This window comes from Peromyscus leucopus, chromosome 11 (assembly GCF_004664715.2).
Source record: "Peromyscus leucopus breed LL Stock chromosome 11, UCI_PerLeu_2.1, whole genome shotgun sequence".
In the NCBI taxonomy this organism is placed as follows: Eukaryota; Metazoa; Chordata; class Mammalia; order Rodentia; family Cricetidae; genus Peromyscus; species Peromyscus leucopus.
Genome location: NC_051072.1, coordinates 63527477 through 63546627, shown reverse-complemented (window position 1 = coordinate 63546627; position 19151 = coordinate 63527477). Strand labels below are relative to the sequence as shown.

Below are 19151 nucleotides of genomic sequence, written 5' to 3'. Positions count from 1 at the left end.
TAGCTGATCACAGAGGACTTGGGGGAGGAGGAAAGAAAAGGTTTCACAAGTGGCATCCAGACCCCATTATGGGAAGATATCTCAGGCAGTAAAATGCTTGTTGTTCAAGTATGAAGGCAGAGTTTGAATCCTAGAACCTATACTTAAATCAAAAGCAAAACCCCAAAACAAAACACACACACACACACACACACACACACACACACACACACACAAAACAAAACAAAACAACAACAAAAAAAAAAACAAACCAAACCAAACCAAACCAAAAATAACCAAACAAAAAACCACACCCCCAAAACATAAGGCAAAGTTGCTATTGGTTGCTGGTCAGTCAGCCTAACCTACCTAGCAAGTTCCTGGCCAAAGAGAGAGAGGGAGATCACAACTCAAAAACCATGGTGGGCATCTCCCAAGGAAGGATGCTCAGGTTTCTTTGTCTCCCCTTACCCCAGATCCTATGAAAATATGCAATATACAACTTGTACAAAACTGGAATTAGCATTCCACTCCTTAAGTTCTAAAAACAACTTGGTGAAGCAACATAGAAACAAAGGTTCACAGGAATGTTAGTGAATTACTGAAGGACTGCAGTGCATTGTTATTTTTGAGACTGTTTCATGCAGCCCAGGTTCACCGTAGACTCCTGATTTTCCTGTCTCTACTCTCCAACTGCTGGGAGTATGGTCATATGTCTGGTTTAACTACTGGAGAACTCTTCTCTCAAATCAGGAAGGTAAGAGCAATATAGGTGCTTTTCAAAAAAGTTTTAATGATGAATATTTTTTCTTAAATACTTTTTTTTTCAAAAATTTTCCTTACTATAGAAAGGTTTGCAAAATTAATGCTGAGTATTAATAAATACATTCTGAATTATCTTTTTTGCTGAGTGTAGGACCTTTTTTCAGGTCAAAGCAATTACACTGAACACAATCTTTCTCCTTACTAGATATGTTTCATCCTGTGATTTATATTGTTTTACTGTTTGCCTGTGGCCATGTGGAAAGATTAGCATTCTTTACTTTGTATCCTGTAACAGAACTACCACAAACTAGATGATTTAAACCATAAAATCAGTTCTCATAGTTATCAAAGGGGGATTTGAAGAGGGCCCTCTTCATGGTTGGTAGATGAGTTCTTGCTATGTTCTCACATGGTGCTGAATAAAAGGAGAAACAAGCTCTTTTGTCTCTGACAAGGGCATTAAACACATCATGTAGGTTCCACACTCACTGATCCTCTTCGAACTTAAAAGACAACCATTTTCCACTATTGAGACTAGGCTAGTGGCTTTTTAGAACAATTACGTAATGTTCCATAACCATACTGGAACTCAGTTGTTCCTACTATAAAGAATTCTATGTGCAATTTAACTACAGAAGCAAAACCCAACAAAAATAAGGACCTAACTTCCCACATAGCCACAAATAGCAGAACAATATAAATCACAGAATAAAACATATTTAGTAAAGAGAAGTCAATGGAACTTTTTAAAGAGGTGAAACAAATCAACACATTTTGTAAAAGACAGGGATTGGACTTTGAAAAAGTGATAGATTTTAATAACTGGAAGCGTTTCAGATCACAGTGGGTGCTGATATAAGCAGTGTTCTGTTGATATTTATACATATTTGAGATCAATTCTCAAAGAGGACATTTTAAGTTATCATAAATCCTAAATGGTAAGTGCCAAGACTTTTCTGATTGTACTCATGACTCCATTGCCAAAAAGATCTTTAAAATGTTAACATCATCACATCTCCCCTCCCTCCCTTTCATGATTCTCTTTATTTGAATCTTTGTCAACAACCTCTATCCATTTAAGAATTGGAAAGGGGTAAATTCTTTTTTTAAAACAAAGACGGGTAATTGATAGAAAATATTGTTTATAGGATAAAAAGACTTCACACAATTGTAAGCATATACACAAACTAATCATTAAAAATGCTACTTTTATAATGGATTTTGTAATGTTGTAACAGTGGTAACCATGTGAAATTAAAAGATTTCATCCAAAGATTATTAATCAATGTGCCATGCAGAAAATAGAGTACAGACTATGACAGTCTATTAAAAGTGATGATAGCAAAAACTGACTGATTTCTTGTTTTTACTCTGGCAGGAATGGATTCTATCCTGCTAATAATTCCCACCTTACTGTCATATAGGAGGAGATGTTTTGTGAACCTCAATGAGGCTGCCAGGTTTAGGACAGCTAGAAGACCCACTGTGTCATAAATGAAAGAGTAAGACTTCACAGAACGTGATGTCACTGACAGGCTGGTAGCCACTCTCCTTCTCCACCTTTTCTTCCACAAGGATAGCAACTGCTTCCCCCAGATACACCAGCAGACAGCCCTAATCCTGCTTTACCACACTCAACCATCTGCCATTGTCCTGGGGCTGGAGAGCAGAAACAGGACCCTTGGGGAAGCTCTGGATTGACCATCAGCAGAAATCTATTTCACAACTATTCCTCAAGGCCACTGGACTTGCATCAACTTCTGTAATTTCTTATTCTTTCTCTAACACCTGTCACCCTACTTACCCACCCCCTCCAATTAAGAACTAACAAGGTAAACTTTGTTCCCGTACCCTTTTCAAATAGTCCCATCTAACTTCTTCAGGTGGCTCAGAACTGATTCCCAGGGCCTTTGGGCCATTTAGAGGTTGAACACCATTACTTCCAGGTACTGTCAGGACAAAACCACATTATGGTAAATGATATCTCAAGGATAAGGGTAAGATAGGCCAAGTTCCGGTCTTCTCAAACGGATCAATTTCTGGATCAAAGATGCTCTGTGTAGTTATTTCAAACTTGCCTCCAACATTAATTCTCATCACAAAGGGCAGAGTTCGCCGGTACAGATTTTTTTTTGGGGTGGGGTTGGGGTGTGTGTGTATATGAGAATTTCACTTCTTTCTGCGTTATAATAATGCCTTTTCTGTTCATACTGGAATTAAGTAGGGAGGACGTGTCCACTGAATTTTCTTCTTGGTTCCTGTCCTTGGTAGATATCCACTGGCTTCAGCCGGCATCCGTGGAGAGCGAAGAACTTGTAAAGGTCAAATTCCATTGACCTCAGAGAGGCTGGTGCTTTGGCCGGACCTGGGTTTTCACCAAGATTCCAAGGTACCGCGTGAGGAAAACCGAAACACAGAAAGGGCGCTGGCGGAGCCAGACAATTTCCTGAGACCTCTCGGCAGGAGCAGAACCCAGGACGCCCCCCATCCTCTGCAAACCCACAGGGCACCAGGCGGCCCTCCGCCCCCAAGGCTGCCGGGATCACCAGCTCCCGCCGCCGCCGCAGGCGCCCAGCCCACCTAGGAACCCGGCGGGCGCGGCGCGGCGCCCCGCCCCGCCCACCTACCTGTGCGCCTGCGCCCCCGCGCTCCCAAGGTCGGCCCCGCCCCGCGCCCGAGCCTCGCACCCACGGAAGTCGCTTCGGAGGACGCCTGGCGTCTCCTCGTCGCTGCGTGGCGTGGGGTCGCGGGCGGTCAGGGGAGGGCGGGACTTCCTGTCCCGCGCGGGCAGGACTTCCGGCAGGGCCGGAAGACCTTCTCCCTCGCGGCTTGGGAGAGCTCCGGACTTGCGGACCCTGGAGGGGAGAGGTGCGGGACGCCCGCCGGCGACTCTAGCGTGTCCGTCTCCCGACCTGCGCGTGGCGTTATGGTGAGTCCTTCTGTGAGGGCCAGAGCGACAGCCTGCAGCGGAGGGCGGGGAGGTCAGTCTGGGGAAGGAGCCGGTGGGCGCCCCTGCTCTGAGGGGAGCCTGCAGGAGCGGTGGGGTGCACTGCCGGCGGGACCCCCCACCCCCCCTGCCCAGAGTGTGCGCGGCCGCCGCAGGCAACCCGGTCCGCCCAGGGACCCGTGGGGTCGGAGTGCACTGAGTAAGCCTGCATGGCTTGTGTGTGGCCTGTGGCACCAGGTGGCCCCCAGATGACCTTGCTCAGCTCATCACCCCGGCCCTGTCACTTTTTCCCGCCCGGGGCTTGTGGCCAAGAATTGAAGGGTATAGAAATACCTTTTGAACATTGCCCATATCTTTCTTAGAGACAAGCAACGCTAGGCACTTAAGATAAAATTGGTTTCTCTTAAAACTCAACTATTTCAGAACTGGAAATAATGTCACTTAAAAAAAAAAGAAAGAAAGAAAGCGCCCAAGTTGAGTATCAACAGATTGAATCTGGAAGGAAAATTTGTGAAGATGTTGTGTTGAGAAGACAGCAGTTGCAGTAGGGAGAATAGCCTCGGTCATAATATTTGCAAGTGTCCCAAAGATGAGGTGGAAAGGATTTCATAGAGAGGAGTAAATATAGAAAGAGCCTGGTATGGGCGGGTAGGATGGAAAGGGGTCTGGTGGGCAGTAAGCAGAGGGTGTTTTAATGTGAGGTCAGTCATCCTGAGAGTTCCTATGCAGTTTTAGGCTGAAAGTAGGATAAAGTTAAGGGACTTATAGAAAGAAAATCTTAATCCACGTTAGTTAAGAAACAGTGGACGGTGATTGATCACACAGCTCAGAAGTGAACTCATGAAATAAACGATGGGATTTTGAAAGGTCTAGGTTTTGCTTTATAGGAAAATGAGAGGAGGGCAAGTGGTTGTGTAGGGGATGGTGATTGCAGTAAACTGTTTTCTGGAACATAAAAGGATTTAAAAAACAGACTTGATGTTTCCAAGATGACATGGTTCTGGTAAAGTTGAACAGTTTACCATATGAAAGATTTCAAACCCTCATCTGCAGGCACTTCTCTCTCTGATTCTTGCTCCAATTGTCTATATCATCTTCTCTTTATGTACACCAGGCTGTCCTCCAGTTCAGAGATCTGTCTGCCACTGCTTCCCAGGTGTGGGGATCAAAGGCAAATGCCACTACTCCCAGTTTGGCCATGCCTGTTTTTCAGGGTCAAATATTGCCAGTTTTAGCTGTTGTCTGTGATGATTTTAGAAGGACTTTTGAACTTGAAAATAAAAACTTTCAGACTCATCTGGTTCCAGTTGCACTCTAACAGGTGACTTATGTTTCTTTTATTTATTTTGTTTAATGTTTTGGACCTCGGCATAGTATGGCTTACATTCCTTAAGAGAGCCCTGTTTTCATTTGGAATAATTAACTTAGAGTGGGAGCACTAGAACTAGAAGGAATCAAAATCTAGTCAACCTTCCCACCCCTTTAAAGGAAGAATGTGGAGTCTAGAAACAGGCAATGGTATACTTGAGATGACATCTAATGAACTTGGTCTCTAGAAAAGTGATGATAGACTATCAATAACACTTCTCAATACACTATAGTCACAGAGAAGCTCGATTAGAATGTCTTCTCTTCATTCTGAGATCTGTAAAACCACTCTGGCAGCTCCAAAGAAGTAAATATGTTTCCAGCTAATCCCATGGTGATTTTCACAACCACTGGGTAGTTAACTGTGTCCACTGTGACATTGATCTTGTTTTTGAGTTACTTGACTGTAGTTGTTCACAGCCTTGAAATTGATCATGTTTGGGTATGTAATTGCAGTCAGTGCTTGGTCTAAGAATTGAACTTTGTGAGGATGCATCTTAGTTGAATTAGCCGTTTCTTTTAAATTGCAAACTGTGTAGTGAGCACCATACATGAACTCTGAAGTCCAGATCTGCCCACTAGTTACATGATTTTGGCAAGATTACTCAGCTCTGTAAGAAGTTCTAGATTCCTGACAAAAGTAGAATTGGTCTTTGAGTCATCTTCTGATTCTTACATTCAGTGACTTAGAACTTTGTTTCAGGACGTATTTATATTTTTTATTGCAAAAATGTTATTTTATTTTATTATTGTCTTACATTAAATTTTTTTATCTTTTTTTTATTAAGAATTTTTAAAATTCATTTTACATACCAACCACAGATCCCCCTCTCTTCCTTCCTCCCACTCCCTCCCCACTCCAGCCTCTCCCCCCAACACCCCGTCTCCCATTCCCTCTTCTGAAAAAGTGAAGCTTCACATGGGGAGTCAGCAAAGCCTGGTACATTCATTTCAGTCAGGTCCAAGTCCCTCCTGATCCCACTGCCAGGAGCCTCTTAAGTAGACCAAGCTACACAACTGTCTTGCTTATACAGAGGGCCTAGTCCATTCCACAGCTCCGCAGCTCTTGGTCTAAAGTTCATGAGTTCCCACTGGCTTGGTTTGATTGTCTCTGTAGGTTTCCCCATCATGATCTTGATGCCCCTTGCCCATAGAACCCCTCTTCCCTCTCTTTGATTGGACTCCTGGAGCTCAGCCTGGCACTTGGCTGTGGATCTCTGCATATACACATATTTCTGAAGAAGATTTAATTTGGTTTCCTTGGCCCGTTAGTTCCTTTTTGGAAAAAAAACTCTTTTTTGTATTTTTATACATCATGTGGGTAGTCTTAAAATCTTTGACCTTATATTTAGCCAAATATTTTACTACTGTTGTCTTGTAAATGCTACCCCAGAATGGACATTTTGGTTTTATAGTTGTTTAATTGGTTATAAATTTATTCTGCCCTCTCATTCTTTGATAGGTATGTAGCCCCAAACTTTATGGGTGTGCTGTTTGTATCAGGTTCTTGAATTGTAAGCAAATGACAATAAGCTTGTGATGTAGACTGAAAATACCTAGCTCTCTAAATTATTTTGCTTTCAGTTTGTGAACATATTCCATAGAAAATTTATTAAAGGTATACTAATTCTGTTTTACTCTCTGTTGTGATGGAAGTCTTGCATTCATGCTGATTTGTGGGAGAACAGTAGATTAGAGCTAGCATTTTGAGTTGTAGGTGTTTCCTAGCTTTTGTAGTCTACGTAGGAATTTATAATTATTTGCCACTGTTAGCCGTGGGGAGATGGAAAGCTTTGCTATAGTCAGAGTTGGTGAGGGGTAGGCTGGGTAGAGATAATGTGGTACATGTTATGAGAGAAATAACACAGTATACTTGAAGTGTACAGATCAGTGAATTGAGTCTAAATTGGGGGAGTCATAGAGTAGGTGACTTCTAATGGGCTTGGAAAGAGTGTTGGGATACTTGAGTTTACTTAAGACTGGCTGGGAATGGTGGTGCATGCCTTTAATATCAGCATGAGATCTATGAGTTCCAGGCCAGCCTAGTATACAGTGAATTCCATGTTGTTCAGGTCTACAGTTCTATATAGTGAGATTCAACCTAAAAAACAAACAAACAAATAAAAACCCCAATGATTCTTGGTAAAAATGTATATTTGGATCCCATTATTGAGCAGTGAAATTTCAGAATCTCTACTTGCTTGCTTGGCTGTTCTTTGAAACATGGTCTTACTCGGTAGTTGAAGCTAGCCTTGAACTCCCTACTACCTTGCTTCAGTCTCCCAAATGCTGAGATTATTGTATGGTTCATGATTCTCAACTCAGAATTTTATATCTAATAAATTCTGTAAACCCTAAAAGAAGTTGTCTTCAAGCCATTCATAGAGTAAAATGGAAGGTGAAGATACTTGGATGTATTTATTAGAAGTTCTTATGTGTTTGAATGAAAATAAGACATGCAATTGGAAAGACAGGTTCTAAGGAGGTTTAAGCATTGAACATGTAGTAGCAGAGATTTGAGTTTCCTTTAAAGTTTTCTGACTTCCTTTTACTGATATTCTTCTTTGCTGTTTTTGTCCTTCAAGGGGCCTAGTGGATACTATATTGGGACTTCCCGTTTCTCCGGTTAGTATTAGTTAATTCAACTTGTCTCTGAGCACCTTTGTAGGAAAAAAAAAAACCCAAAAAAACCCAAAAATGTAAACTACCTTTCACTCTTTCTATATCCTTGTTTTATTATCTTTTCCATTGCTAATAATATGTTACCACAGGTTGTGTAAATTGTGAGGAATGGGTTTGTGGTTCACAGTCTTGGTCCAAGGTTGATGGACCTCATCTGATGATAACTTTGCTGGCAGTGGTTGAAGTATTTCAGGTAATCACATGGCAAGAGGTGGATGAGAGGTAGGGGTGTGTGTGTGTGTGTGTGTGTGTGTGTGTGTGCATGCATTCTCTCATTTCTCTTTTTTTGATTTAATATAGGATAATAATCTCTACTGTGGTGCCATATCTAATTGTAATCACATCCCAATGGCAATATCCTGAAACATGAATTAAGTTTCTACCCTCTTAAATGCAGTGGAAGCTAAACCCTAGCATGAATTTTAGAGAGGACAAACCATACTTTATCATCTGCTCTGGAACTATGTTAACAAAAACAACAACAACAAAAACAATAGTTTTCAAGTCCTTGTGAAATGAATGTGCTCTCTTGGTTTGCTTGAAATGACTATCCTTTGTTATACCAGACAACTGTTAAAAAATCATATAATTTTAAATGATAACTGTTTACTCACTTACTATTTTCAGCCTTGATAGGCCAAGGATATAACTTTATAAAACAAACATCTCTGCCTCTTTGGAGCTTGCTTTCCTTAGGAGAGGCAGATGCTGATCTTGTAGTGAAACAGCTAGTGTGCTGGCTTTGGTGAATGAAACAAAGAAAGCAGGAGATAGAAAATGGTGGTGGTGTTGACGACTGATGAAACATAACCAAATTGACTGGCACAAATGAGTTTAAACAGTCAGTTCTAACACGTCTAATGCACAGTCACAAACCTTAGATTGTTTTTAGCTGTGGAAGACTTCCAGTAAAATTATTACAGGGTTTTGGTGAACAGAATGATTACAGATACTTATTTTTAAGCATGTAGATAATGGCGTTACTTAGATCGCAGTTGTATGTCACATACTGAAAAAAAAAAAAAAGCCTTTTATTGTTAAAGATTTATTTTTTATTTTGTGGGTGTGAGTGCTTAATTGTAGATGTGTGTGTGTGTGTGTGTGTATGTATGTATATATGTATGTATGTATGTACATATGTACCATTTGTATATCTGGTGCAGAGGCCAGAAGAGGGTGTTGATCTCCTGGAGCTGCAGTAATAGACAGTGAGTCCGTATGTGGGTGCTCTTCACTTCTGAGCCATGTCCATCCCCTTGAAGATTTTTTTTTAAACCCAATTAATTTTTAATTAACGAATTACTTTCTTTTTCCTTTGGTTTTTTGAGACAGGGTTTCTCTGTGTAGTTTTGAAGCCTGTCCTGGATCTCGCTCTGTAGATCAGGCTGGCTTTGAACTCACAGAGATCTCCCTGCCTCTGCCTCCCGAGTGCTGGGATTAAAGATGTGCACCAACCACCACCCGGCCTAATTACTTTCTTATGGATGTTGGTATTTTGCCTGCATGTATGCGTGTGCAGTGCCTGAAGAGGCCATAGGAGGGGGTCAGATCCTCTAGAACTGGAGGTACAGATCGTTGTTAGTAGTCACGTAGGTTCTGAGAATTGAATGAGGGTCCCCTGGAAAAATAGTCACTGCTCTTAACAGTTAAGCCTCCAGGCCATGAAAGTATTTTTTAAAGAGAAGCTTTAGATTTGTGTGCATAAGTTTCTGTTGTTCTACATATCCTCTCCATTATCTCTTAACTTTAACCAGATTGGTAAATCTCATCGTTTTAAAAATAGTATATTTTACTCATTGAGGATTTCATACAATGGATTTGATCAAATTCACCCCTTCTCTCCAGTTCTTCTCCACCTCCACTTTACTATCTGGTAATTTCATGTTCTTTGTCTTTTTAAACCCACAACTAGTCTCTGATTTGTGTTGTCCAGCTACTCTCGGGTGTGAGTCCTGCTGTGGTTTGTGGCTGACCTACTAGAGGGTCTTCATCTTTTTTAAAAAATAAAAATGATTCGTTGTACTTTTGGGGATAGGTTCTGGCTACATAGCCCACGCTAGTCTGGAACTTCTGATCTTTCTGTCTCAGCCTCCACAGTGCTGTGATTGTAGACATGTGTTACTAGGCCCAGCTCAGAGTGGTACATTTTGTACAATTGATACATTATCACCCAAAGTCTATATTCTGTATTAGGATTTCTCTTAAAAAAAAAGTTTGTTTGTTTGTTTATTTGTTGTGTTTGTGTGTGTGCACTTACACCCTACCATGTATATGGAGATCAGGGGACAATTTGTGGGAGTTGATTCTCTTCTTCCCTCATATGGGTTCAGGGGATGGAACTCAGTTTATTAGGTTTGGTGGCAATGACAAGCACCTTTATCTACGGAGCCATCTCACCAGCCCAGGATTCATTTTAATGTTCTTTTTTGTGGGTTTGGATGAATTCATGATTCTGTGTACCCGTCATTATTGTGAATTATTTTAACTCCCCTGAAAGTCTGTGTTTTACTTATTCATACTTCGTCTTTCCCTTTCTCTGGCAACCTCTGATATTTAAATCTTTCACTTTATTTTGGATACTGATAGGAAAATGCTGTTGTTGTTTTGTTTGATGCTGAAGAATAAGCCCAAGACTTTTCATACTAGGCAGGTGCTCTACCACTGTGATGTATCTTTAGCTAAAATGATAGTTTTTAAGGCAGGGTCTTGTTCTATGCTGGTGGGAGGGCATTGATTTTTGGGTGTTAGATTGTACTCTACAGCCTTGCTGTAATTGCTGTTGGTCCACAGTGTGTCATGTTAGTGCTTTGCCTCATTAGAGTTCTGAGAAAATATACCTCAGGCACTAATAATCCCAGTTGTACCTTCATAACACTGAAATAAAACAGAAAGAGTAATTCTATTATTAAAGTAGATGGAATATCTTTTGTATTTTTTGGCATAAAATGTAAGATTTGGGGAAAAGGGAGAACATTTTCAGTTTTTCCTAAGAAAATTAACCTTAATTGAGGTAGGAAGGCCACCCTCTGTAGGTGAACTGTTCAATAGGAAGGAGATTCTCTACTCTAGAGTTGAGGAAGCAGATCAATAGCATGAGTGTGTTAGTTCACTGCTCCATGATCTTGAATGTAGCTGTAATGTGACTGGCTGTTTCACTCCTGCCCCTTTCCTTCCTTGCAGAGCTAGATGGTAACCTAGAACTGTGAGCCAGGTAAGCCCTGCAGAGATAGACTATAACCTAGAACTGTGAGCCAGGTAAGCTCTGCAGAGCTAGATTGTAACCTAGAACTGTGAGCCAGGTAAACCCTGTCTCCCTGCAGAGCTAGACTGTAACCTAGAACTGTGAGCCAGGTAAGCTCTGTAGAGCTAGATTGTAACCTAGAACTGTGAGCCAGGTAAACCCTGTCTCTCTGCAGAGCTAGACTGTAACCTAGAACTGTGAGCAAGGTAAGCTCTGCAGAGCTAGACTGTAACCTAGAACTGTGAGCCAGGTAGCCATGGCTCCCTGCAGAGCTAGACTGTAACCTAGAACTGTGAGCCAGGTAAGTCCTGGCTCCTGGAGTTGCTCTTGTCAGGGCTGTTACAACAGCAGGAATAAAAACTAAGAGAGTTCTTAAAAGTTAAAGACTTTCAAAGCACTGCAGGTGGCTAAACATTGAATTTTACTTTTCATCAGTAACTAATCGCTAAATATATTTAGCAGCTGGAATTTATCAGATATTCTAAAAGTGAACTTCATTTAGATCCTTATGAAGTTTTTAAGCTCTGGGGTTTTGTTTTTTCTTAATTTTCATTTTACAGGTGGAGGCACAACAAAATTAGACTAACTGGTTCAAAGAAATATAGATAGCACTGATAGAATTTGACTTTGAAGCTAGTTTTCCTGTTTCACTGTGCCACTTAGCCAGGCTAATTATTGTTTAATTTCATAACTTCCAGCTTATAAAATAATTAGATTTCAAAAGTTTAATCCAATGTTAAAATTAAAAACCATTTGCTTATAGAGGTAATATTATAATAATAAATAGATTATTTTTGTTAGTCCTGGTGGTTTAATCTTCTAATCCTAGCTATTTTAGAGACTTGAGGCAAGAAAGAGGACCACAGGTTCAAGCTAGCCTGGGCTAGATTTTAAGGCTAGCCTGGACAATATACCCAGGCTCTTTTTGAAGTAAGCATAAAGAAGGCTGGAGATACATAACTCAATGGTAGAGTACTTGCCTAGTGTAGCATGTATAAGACCCTAAATTCAGTCCCTAGAACCAATGGAAAAAAAGGAAAAAAGAAGTAATTTTTATAACTGTTACATACTTGTACTTCTGGAAAGTCTTACCAAGCCTAGTTCCTACCTAATATATATTACTGTTAGGCCTAACATGGTTTCCTAAGGCAAGTGCTAAACTTCTTCCACTGTTACAGTGAGTTACAGTGTAGATTCCTTAGTGCCTCTTGTGCCTTAAATGCACAAAAGTTAAAAGATTCCTTCATACTGGAGGATTAATCATTTAGGTCTGGGCATGGACTTGAAGTAATGCTGATGAGTGAGAAGGAATTGGAGATGCAGAGCCTTGAACCGGAATTTCTTAATTACTCTAAGCTTTCTTTTTCATACTTGTTCCAAGCCTGTGTCACACCCATTTCTTTTCCTCGGGGCTCTAGCAGTTGCCTGTCTCCCCCCCCCCCCCCTTGCACTTGTAATGACTGTTGCTTACAGCTGAAACTTTGCTTCCATAGGAGTTGCAAAAACTGTAACTCTTAGAGAAGCTTCCCTTCCCTTCCATATGGTCAGCTGACACAAAGACCATCTCTCCATGTCATTTCTTCACGACCACTAACAGTTTAATTAATTAGTACAGAGATCTTTTTTAGAGGAAAAATAGGACTTTTGATGAGGTATTGTCATCTCAAGTTTATGCTCAACAATCGCACATTTGAGTTACAAGAGAAATCACATTTTAAAACTCATATTTTAAGTAAATTTACAACTGTTGGTTCACATTCATGTACTCTGCAGTACATGTCACAGTTGGAAATATCTGCTGGATGACAGTGATAGTAACTTGTAGCAAAGTCTTGGGTGCAGAGAGGTTTGGGTTGTGAAGAGAGTGGTTAGGATGAATGGGTACTGGAAAAGAAAAGGAAACCTTTATCCAGTGCAGCGAGCATGTCAAGAGGAACGCTTGGCATGTCGTTGTGTTCTGTGTGTACGTCATTGGAGGTTGCCAACAGTTGGTGCCTGCTGCCGTGCATACTTAGCACTGTAAGATTTTAGTTTTACTGTGTTTGCAGTGCTGAGGGAAGTGTTTGACTACCGAGTTACAACCCTGTGTTTACCTTTTAAAGCAAGCTTCACATTTTGATCTCTGTGATAAATAGGAGTCTTTGAAATAATAATCTCAGTTATTTGAATTATCTGCTTGTCTTCCACACCAGTTGTGCTCAACTGGTGTTTGTAATCTTTATTTGCTGATTGCTGCTGTCGACTCTAATGCCATGATCTACTTTGAAAAGCAATGTCACCTTCTGTTTTCTGAAGGAAAGTCATGCTGGAAGAATTTTTTCCATTAGCTTGTCGTTTAAATATTTTATCATTCCAAAGACTTCAGCCATACTTATGATGATTATAAGTGATTAATTACAAATTGTTAATATTCTTCAGGCTTGTAGGGATGTTTGTGTAAGCATCCATTTTCTTTCTGTTTAGCCTTGTTCAAAAGGGAAACCATGATTTCCTAACTCATAGGCATTTCTTTTTTGTTTTTGCCACAGTTTCTTGCTAATTAGCCCAGGCTAGGATGAAACTCACTCTGTCCTTCATGCTGCCTAGAACATGATCTCCCTGCCATTGCCTTCCCAGAGCTGGGATTACAGGTGTATGCTGCCATGTCCAGCTAAGTTTTACATTTATTGTGGTTAAAAATCGTCTTACGTTCTTTAAGACAAAAAAGTAGAAGACTCGGTGATTGGATTTTGGAAGTAATTGTTAGCATATTTTTCTGATCATTAGAAACACAGGAAAACACCATGAAACATTTCACTGTACTGTAGATTATGACCTTAGTCTTAAAACGTTTATTTTTTTAAGATTGAAACTATTTTCTAGTATAATTTCAGCTAATGTTAATATGAGTGCTTGCATTTTATTTTTATAATTTGCCCATTGATCATTTTTACTAGAAGTGTTTGTGGTCATAGTTCTTATGTTCTCTTTGACTCTCCCTCTGGAACTTAACTCTGTCGAACCCACTGTCCTGATAAAAAAAAATCTTCTAAGTGCTGAGATTACAAATGTGTGCATTATACCCTCAAATAAGCAGTTTTGTTTCATTTTCCCCCCGGTGCTATGTAATATTGCCAACTCCTTTCTCTTAATACCCACTGATTAGAAAAAAAATATTATATCATTAAAACAAGCAAAAACCCAAAGTCATTTAAAGAGATAATTGACTAAACTTCAAAAATAAAACTTTAGGCTTAGATAAGTTGTAAGTCTCTGGAGATCAATTGAAGTTTTTAAAAATGGAGTACCTGTGTTTATTTATTTGTGTGTGTGGCAACAGGTGCATCTGCCATAGTATGGGATGTATATGGAGGGCTAAATATTGCTTATGGGAATCATTTTTCTACCATGTGGGTCCAGGGAATCCAACTCAGTTCCTCAGACTTGGCAGTGAAGACCTTTACCCTCCAAGCATGCCGGTGACCCTGGAGATTTGTTTTATTTATTTTATTTTTTAGGGCACTAATTGAGGTGAGACTGTTGAGTGGTGGGCTAAGTCTACCATGCTACATTAATTTGCAACTCTTGGTTTCCTTTCAAGCTTCTTATAAATTGTAGTTCATTTAATCCTTTTAAGGAAAAGATCATTATTTATTACCACTAGCTGAAAACTTCGGTTAGAGGCTTTGTATAGAAGTGTTAAACTTTTAAATGCTAGATGTGTATTTAGTTAAATTCTTGTCATAAACAGTAATGTTTGCTTGGGATTTGAGAGATCATTTGCCATTTGTTTTTATTAAAGAGAGGAAATGAAATTAAAGAGAGAGAGAGCTTGTCTAGTTGTTGTGTAGCTGATGACAAGTGCAGATACTCACTGTTTCATTGTTGAATTGTTTAAAGAGTCACAGGAGTTAACTTTAGGGATATCTGTTTAAAGGGTCTGGGCTTTTGTATTTATAACTGAATTTTGTATTTTAAGTGTGCTTTGTAAATGATGAAGTGCACTTAGCATGGTTGTAGTAAGTTGTTTGTGTAAATGAGTGGGTTCCTTCCTTTCACCATGTGAATTTCAGGGATGGAGCTCAGGTGATAATGTTTGGCTACAAGCGCCATTACCTACTAAGCCATTTTCTGAGCCCTCTTTAGAATAGTACTACAACATTCTTCTATTATTTTTTATTTAATATAAAGGCCTTGTTTTGAAAAAGCAAACTTTTCAGTCCATCTTACTCTGTTACTAATGGCTTACTCAAAGCAGGAATAGCTTGTGTATCTGGGGTACTGGAGATGGCCCATGAGAAAGACTTCATGTCTGTTTATGGTTGTTTTATGTTGCTTTTACTAGTATTGGAGTATGTAGAGGATTTCTCTTTTGGATTAAGTCTAAACTGTTCTTAATGCCTTGATCTCTTAAAAGCCTCTGCTTAGGGCTGCCAGTCTATCACCTGTGTGACTTTTATCAGATGTTTTCCTTTCAGGTTTCTCACCCTCCTTTTAATGACATTGAGTTTTGATGATAATCCTAGTGTTGGTTTTTTCACCTTCAGAGATCCTGTTGTTGGTGTGACTGTTCTTCAAGGACATCTCAGATGCTGTCTGGTGCTTTATTTGGCTATTGATAAGCTATTTCATCTTGTGTTTTTTAATTCTCATAACATTTAAAGATTCTAAATCCTGATCATTCTTTTTTTCTGATAGTGTACCTAAGCTTGTAGTCACTTAGGCAGACTTATGGTCTCTTGGAAATCATCCATTCAATTCATGTGGTTTTTGTTTTTGGCCCACATTCTCATAACTTGGAGATATTCTACCCTTTTATACCTTATATCTTCTGCCTGTTCTGATGGTTAGGAGCTAATTTGAAAACTTTGGAAAAATCCGAGTTTTCAAAAATAACTACATGGTACCAGCAAAGTATCTGGAATCTTGACCTCATTTATCTGATTTTCCCGACCAGGTTCTTATTACCTGTGACAACCACAGTTTTCACATTTAATATAGTCCATACTTCTTATTTATGCTTTCATTCAGTGGGAAAGGACACAGAGTAATATATATCACATCAAATTTTCCTCAATGAAAAATTATGCCCATTTTATCTTTAAAAAAGCACCTGAGTTTTATCCTTTCCTTGAAAATATAGTTTCTATTTTGATGCCAAAAAAGATCTTAGTTCTTATGGTGCTCTTGCTTTTGTGACATTGCTTAAACTAAGTTCTTTGCTCCTAGACCTAGAGTAATATCAAATACTACTGGTATAAGAATTTTTTTTTAAAGTAACAATAAAATGATTCTCAATGATATTCTACTATACTCATAGATCACTGCCTTATTCAACCATTATCAGTGAAGTTTCCTCCTGCAGCAGGTGCAATCAAATACAGAGACCCACAGCCAAACAATGGGGAGAGAGAGGGGGTGGGGAGGAGAGGAGGGGAGGGGAGGGGAAAGAGGAGAGAAGGGAGAGGGAGGAGAGAGAGAGAGAAGAGAGGAGAGGAGAGCAGAGGAGAGCAGAGGGAGAGAGAGAGAGAGAGAGGAGAGACTGTCTTCTCAGAATATGCAGCTCTAAATGGGAGGTCTCCATCAAATTCCTCCCCTCAGAGCTCAAGAAAAACCCTGCAGAAGAAGAGATGAAAAGAGTTTAAGAGCCAGAGGGGGTGGAGGACACCAGAAGAACAAGACCCTCTGAATCAACTGAGCAAATCTCATATGAACTCAGACTAAAGCAGCAAGAACAGAGCCTGTACCAGGTCTTTCTCTGTATCTATTATAGCTTTAAGCTTAGTATCTTTATGGGATCACCTCCCACCCCTACTCCCACCCCGGCCAACAACTCAATTGAATGAAACCCAGTCCCAGTACTGAAGACTTGTTTGGTGACAAGAGAGGCCAGTAGGGACTCCTTCAACACCACTATTAGGAAACCTCATTAGGACTCCCCCAATACATTTTAGGGAGTTCCCGCTGTACTAGGTTTCCATGCCAGTGTGTGTTTGCTGTATTGATTCTGTTTGCATTTTCAGGTCTTTGTCAGTTATATTGATTTCCTTACACTGTTTGCTTTCCTGGATTTCTTTAAGGGATTTATTAATTTCTCCTTTTAGACCTTTGTAATCTTTATACAGGTGACTTTAAGGTTTATTTCTTCAGGCCTGTTGTGGTAGTTTATCTGGGCTTTAGTAAAGACATATTGACATGGCTCTTAATGATTGTGGTTTTACACTGGTGTTCAGGCATCTGGGATGGGTTGATTATAGGTCTCAGTGCTTATTTCTGCACTTCTCTTTGTTGGGTGGCTGTTTTGTTCTTTGCTTTCTTTTTTTCCCTCTGGGTTTTTGGAGGGTGTGATGCTTGTAGGAAATTTTCTATGGACATGGGAGTTGTGGCCACTGGAAGTTCCAAGTAAAATGTTGTTTCTGAGTATTAGGAGCTGATGCATAGGAATGGGAACAGGCTGGAGAGGGTCCATAGGAGGGAGGAAAGCAGAGTGTTCAACAAGGATATGCTCATTTTGTCTCCTTGGAATGGGGAGAGACAGTGAAGCCTGGTCACCAAAGAGGGTCTGCTATAGCTCTGAGGATGAGACTGGGCCTTGGATCTAGAGGGACAGAAGGAGAGGGGAAGATCTACAGACAGCCTCCCTGCCTTCTTGGCAGGAGTGGTCTGTTGGTTAGCAGAGAGCACCTGGTGGAGTTGGGGACTGGGATAAAGCGACAAGTGTGGAGAGGGAAGTTGGGAGAGGAAGGTCTGTGGGATCTATAGGAGATGTGGGCAGAGGGGAAGGAAGGCTGCAGCAGGTGGTTTGTTACAGAACTGGCGGTGAGGCTGGGATAGGAACAGGGAGAAGAGAGAATCTGCAGGCAGACTACCTGGTTTTCTAGAGTCTGTAGTCTGGGCCTGCTGGAGTTGGGGGCTGGGACACAGTTGGGGGAGGGAGGTTAGCAGGGGAAGATCCGTGGGATCCACAGGACATGGGAGCAGAGGGCAAGGAGGGCTGCCACTGGTGTCTGCTACAGAGTTGGGGATGAAACTGGGGGATTGGATTTGGAGGGGAGGAGGGAGTTGTAGCTAGAGTTTTCCTGCCTTGCCCACAGTCAGGACAAATCTCTGTCACCCGCCAGTCCCACCGCCGCTCAGACCCAACCAAGTAAACACAGAGACTTATATTGCTTACAAACTGTATGGCCGTGGCAGGCTTCTTGCTAACTGTTCTTATAGCTTAAATTAATCCATTTCCATAAATCTATACCTTGCCACGTGGCTTGTGGCTTACCGGTGTCTTCACATGCGGCTTGTCATGGTGGCGGCTAGCAGTTTCTCTGACTCAGCCTTCCACTTCCCAGAATTATTCTCCTCCTTGTCCTGCCTATACTTGCTCCTGCCTGGCCACTGGCCAATCAGTGTTTTATTTATTGACCAATCAGAGCAACAGATTTGATATACAGACCATCCTACAGCAGGGAGTGATAAAGGTTTTCAGCTGGTTTACCTGTTTCCCTGGTTTGCTTGGCTGTTGTGTTCCAATTGAATGTCTGCTGGTGTTGGAGGCTGAGATACTGGGATGAGTTGGAGGAAGGAAGGTTTGAGGAGAAGATCTTTGTGATCCATTGGGGATGGGGTCGAAGAGAAAAGGCAGACCTCAACAAAAGTTCTGCTACAGAAATGGGGATGAGGTTGGGGGCATGGATCTGGGGAGAAGGATAGGTCTGTCTACTTGTTGCCCTGACTGGAGCAACCTTTGAGTGGGGTCCATTTTTAACCTTGTCAGACTAGGTCAAATATCATTCCTTAAACCAGCCTTTCCCTGGATTGCAAATTCTAATCGGTCTTAATGATAAAAACCTGGAGTCATATATCGGGTAAATGCAGAAAGATCAGAGAAGTAAAGGAGCAGCCAAAGTCACTCTTACTTCCACGACTCCTCAGAGTGAAAAGGAGGTGAGTGCTTGTCTCCGCCAGCCTGCCATATCACTTCCTGTCTCCTGTCTGTATAGACCTCCAGACCTATATGGTTGACTAATGGTTGGCTCCACTTTGATCTTCAGGCAAGCTTTATTTGTTAGAGCAAAAACAAAATATCACCACTTCTCCCTCTTTTTGTCTAAAATTAAAAAAATTATATATTACAGTTATGTTATAACTAATATAAGAAAAAGCATATACAATAAGTACAATAACTATATAATATAT

The 19151-nt window shown here is 40.7% G+C and overlaps 1 protein-coding gene across 6 annotated transcripts in view; it reads left to right on the top strand.

Annotated features, from left to right (window-relative positions):
• Positions 1-3462: 3462 nt before the first annotated feature.
• Tmem161b (transmembrane protein 161B) overlaps positions 3463-19151 on the top strand; it is an 88498-nt gene continuing 72809 nt past the window's right edge. For 2 of the 6 annotated variants that reach the window (XM_028894691.2, XM_028894690.2), the window contains exon 1: positions 3530-3673. Coding sequence is in view for 2 of the 6 variants with exons in the window: in XM_028894688.2 (XP_028750521.1) it covers positions 3671-3673 (3 nt within the window). In the remaining 4 variants the exon portion in view is untranslated. Of the gene's footprint in view, positions 3674-16630; positions 16712-19151 lie in introns of those variants that run through there. The other 4 variants (XM_028894688.2, XM_028894687.2, XM_028894689.2 and 1 more) reach the window with 4 other exon arrangements.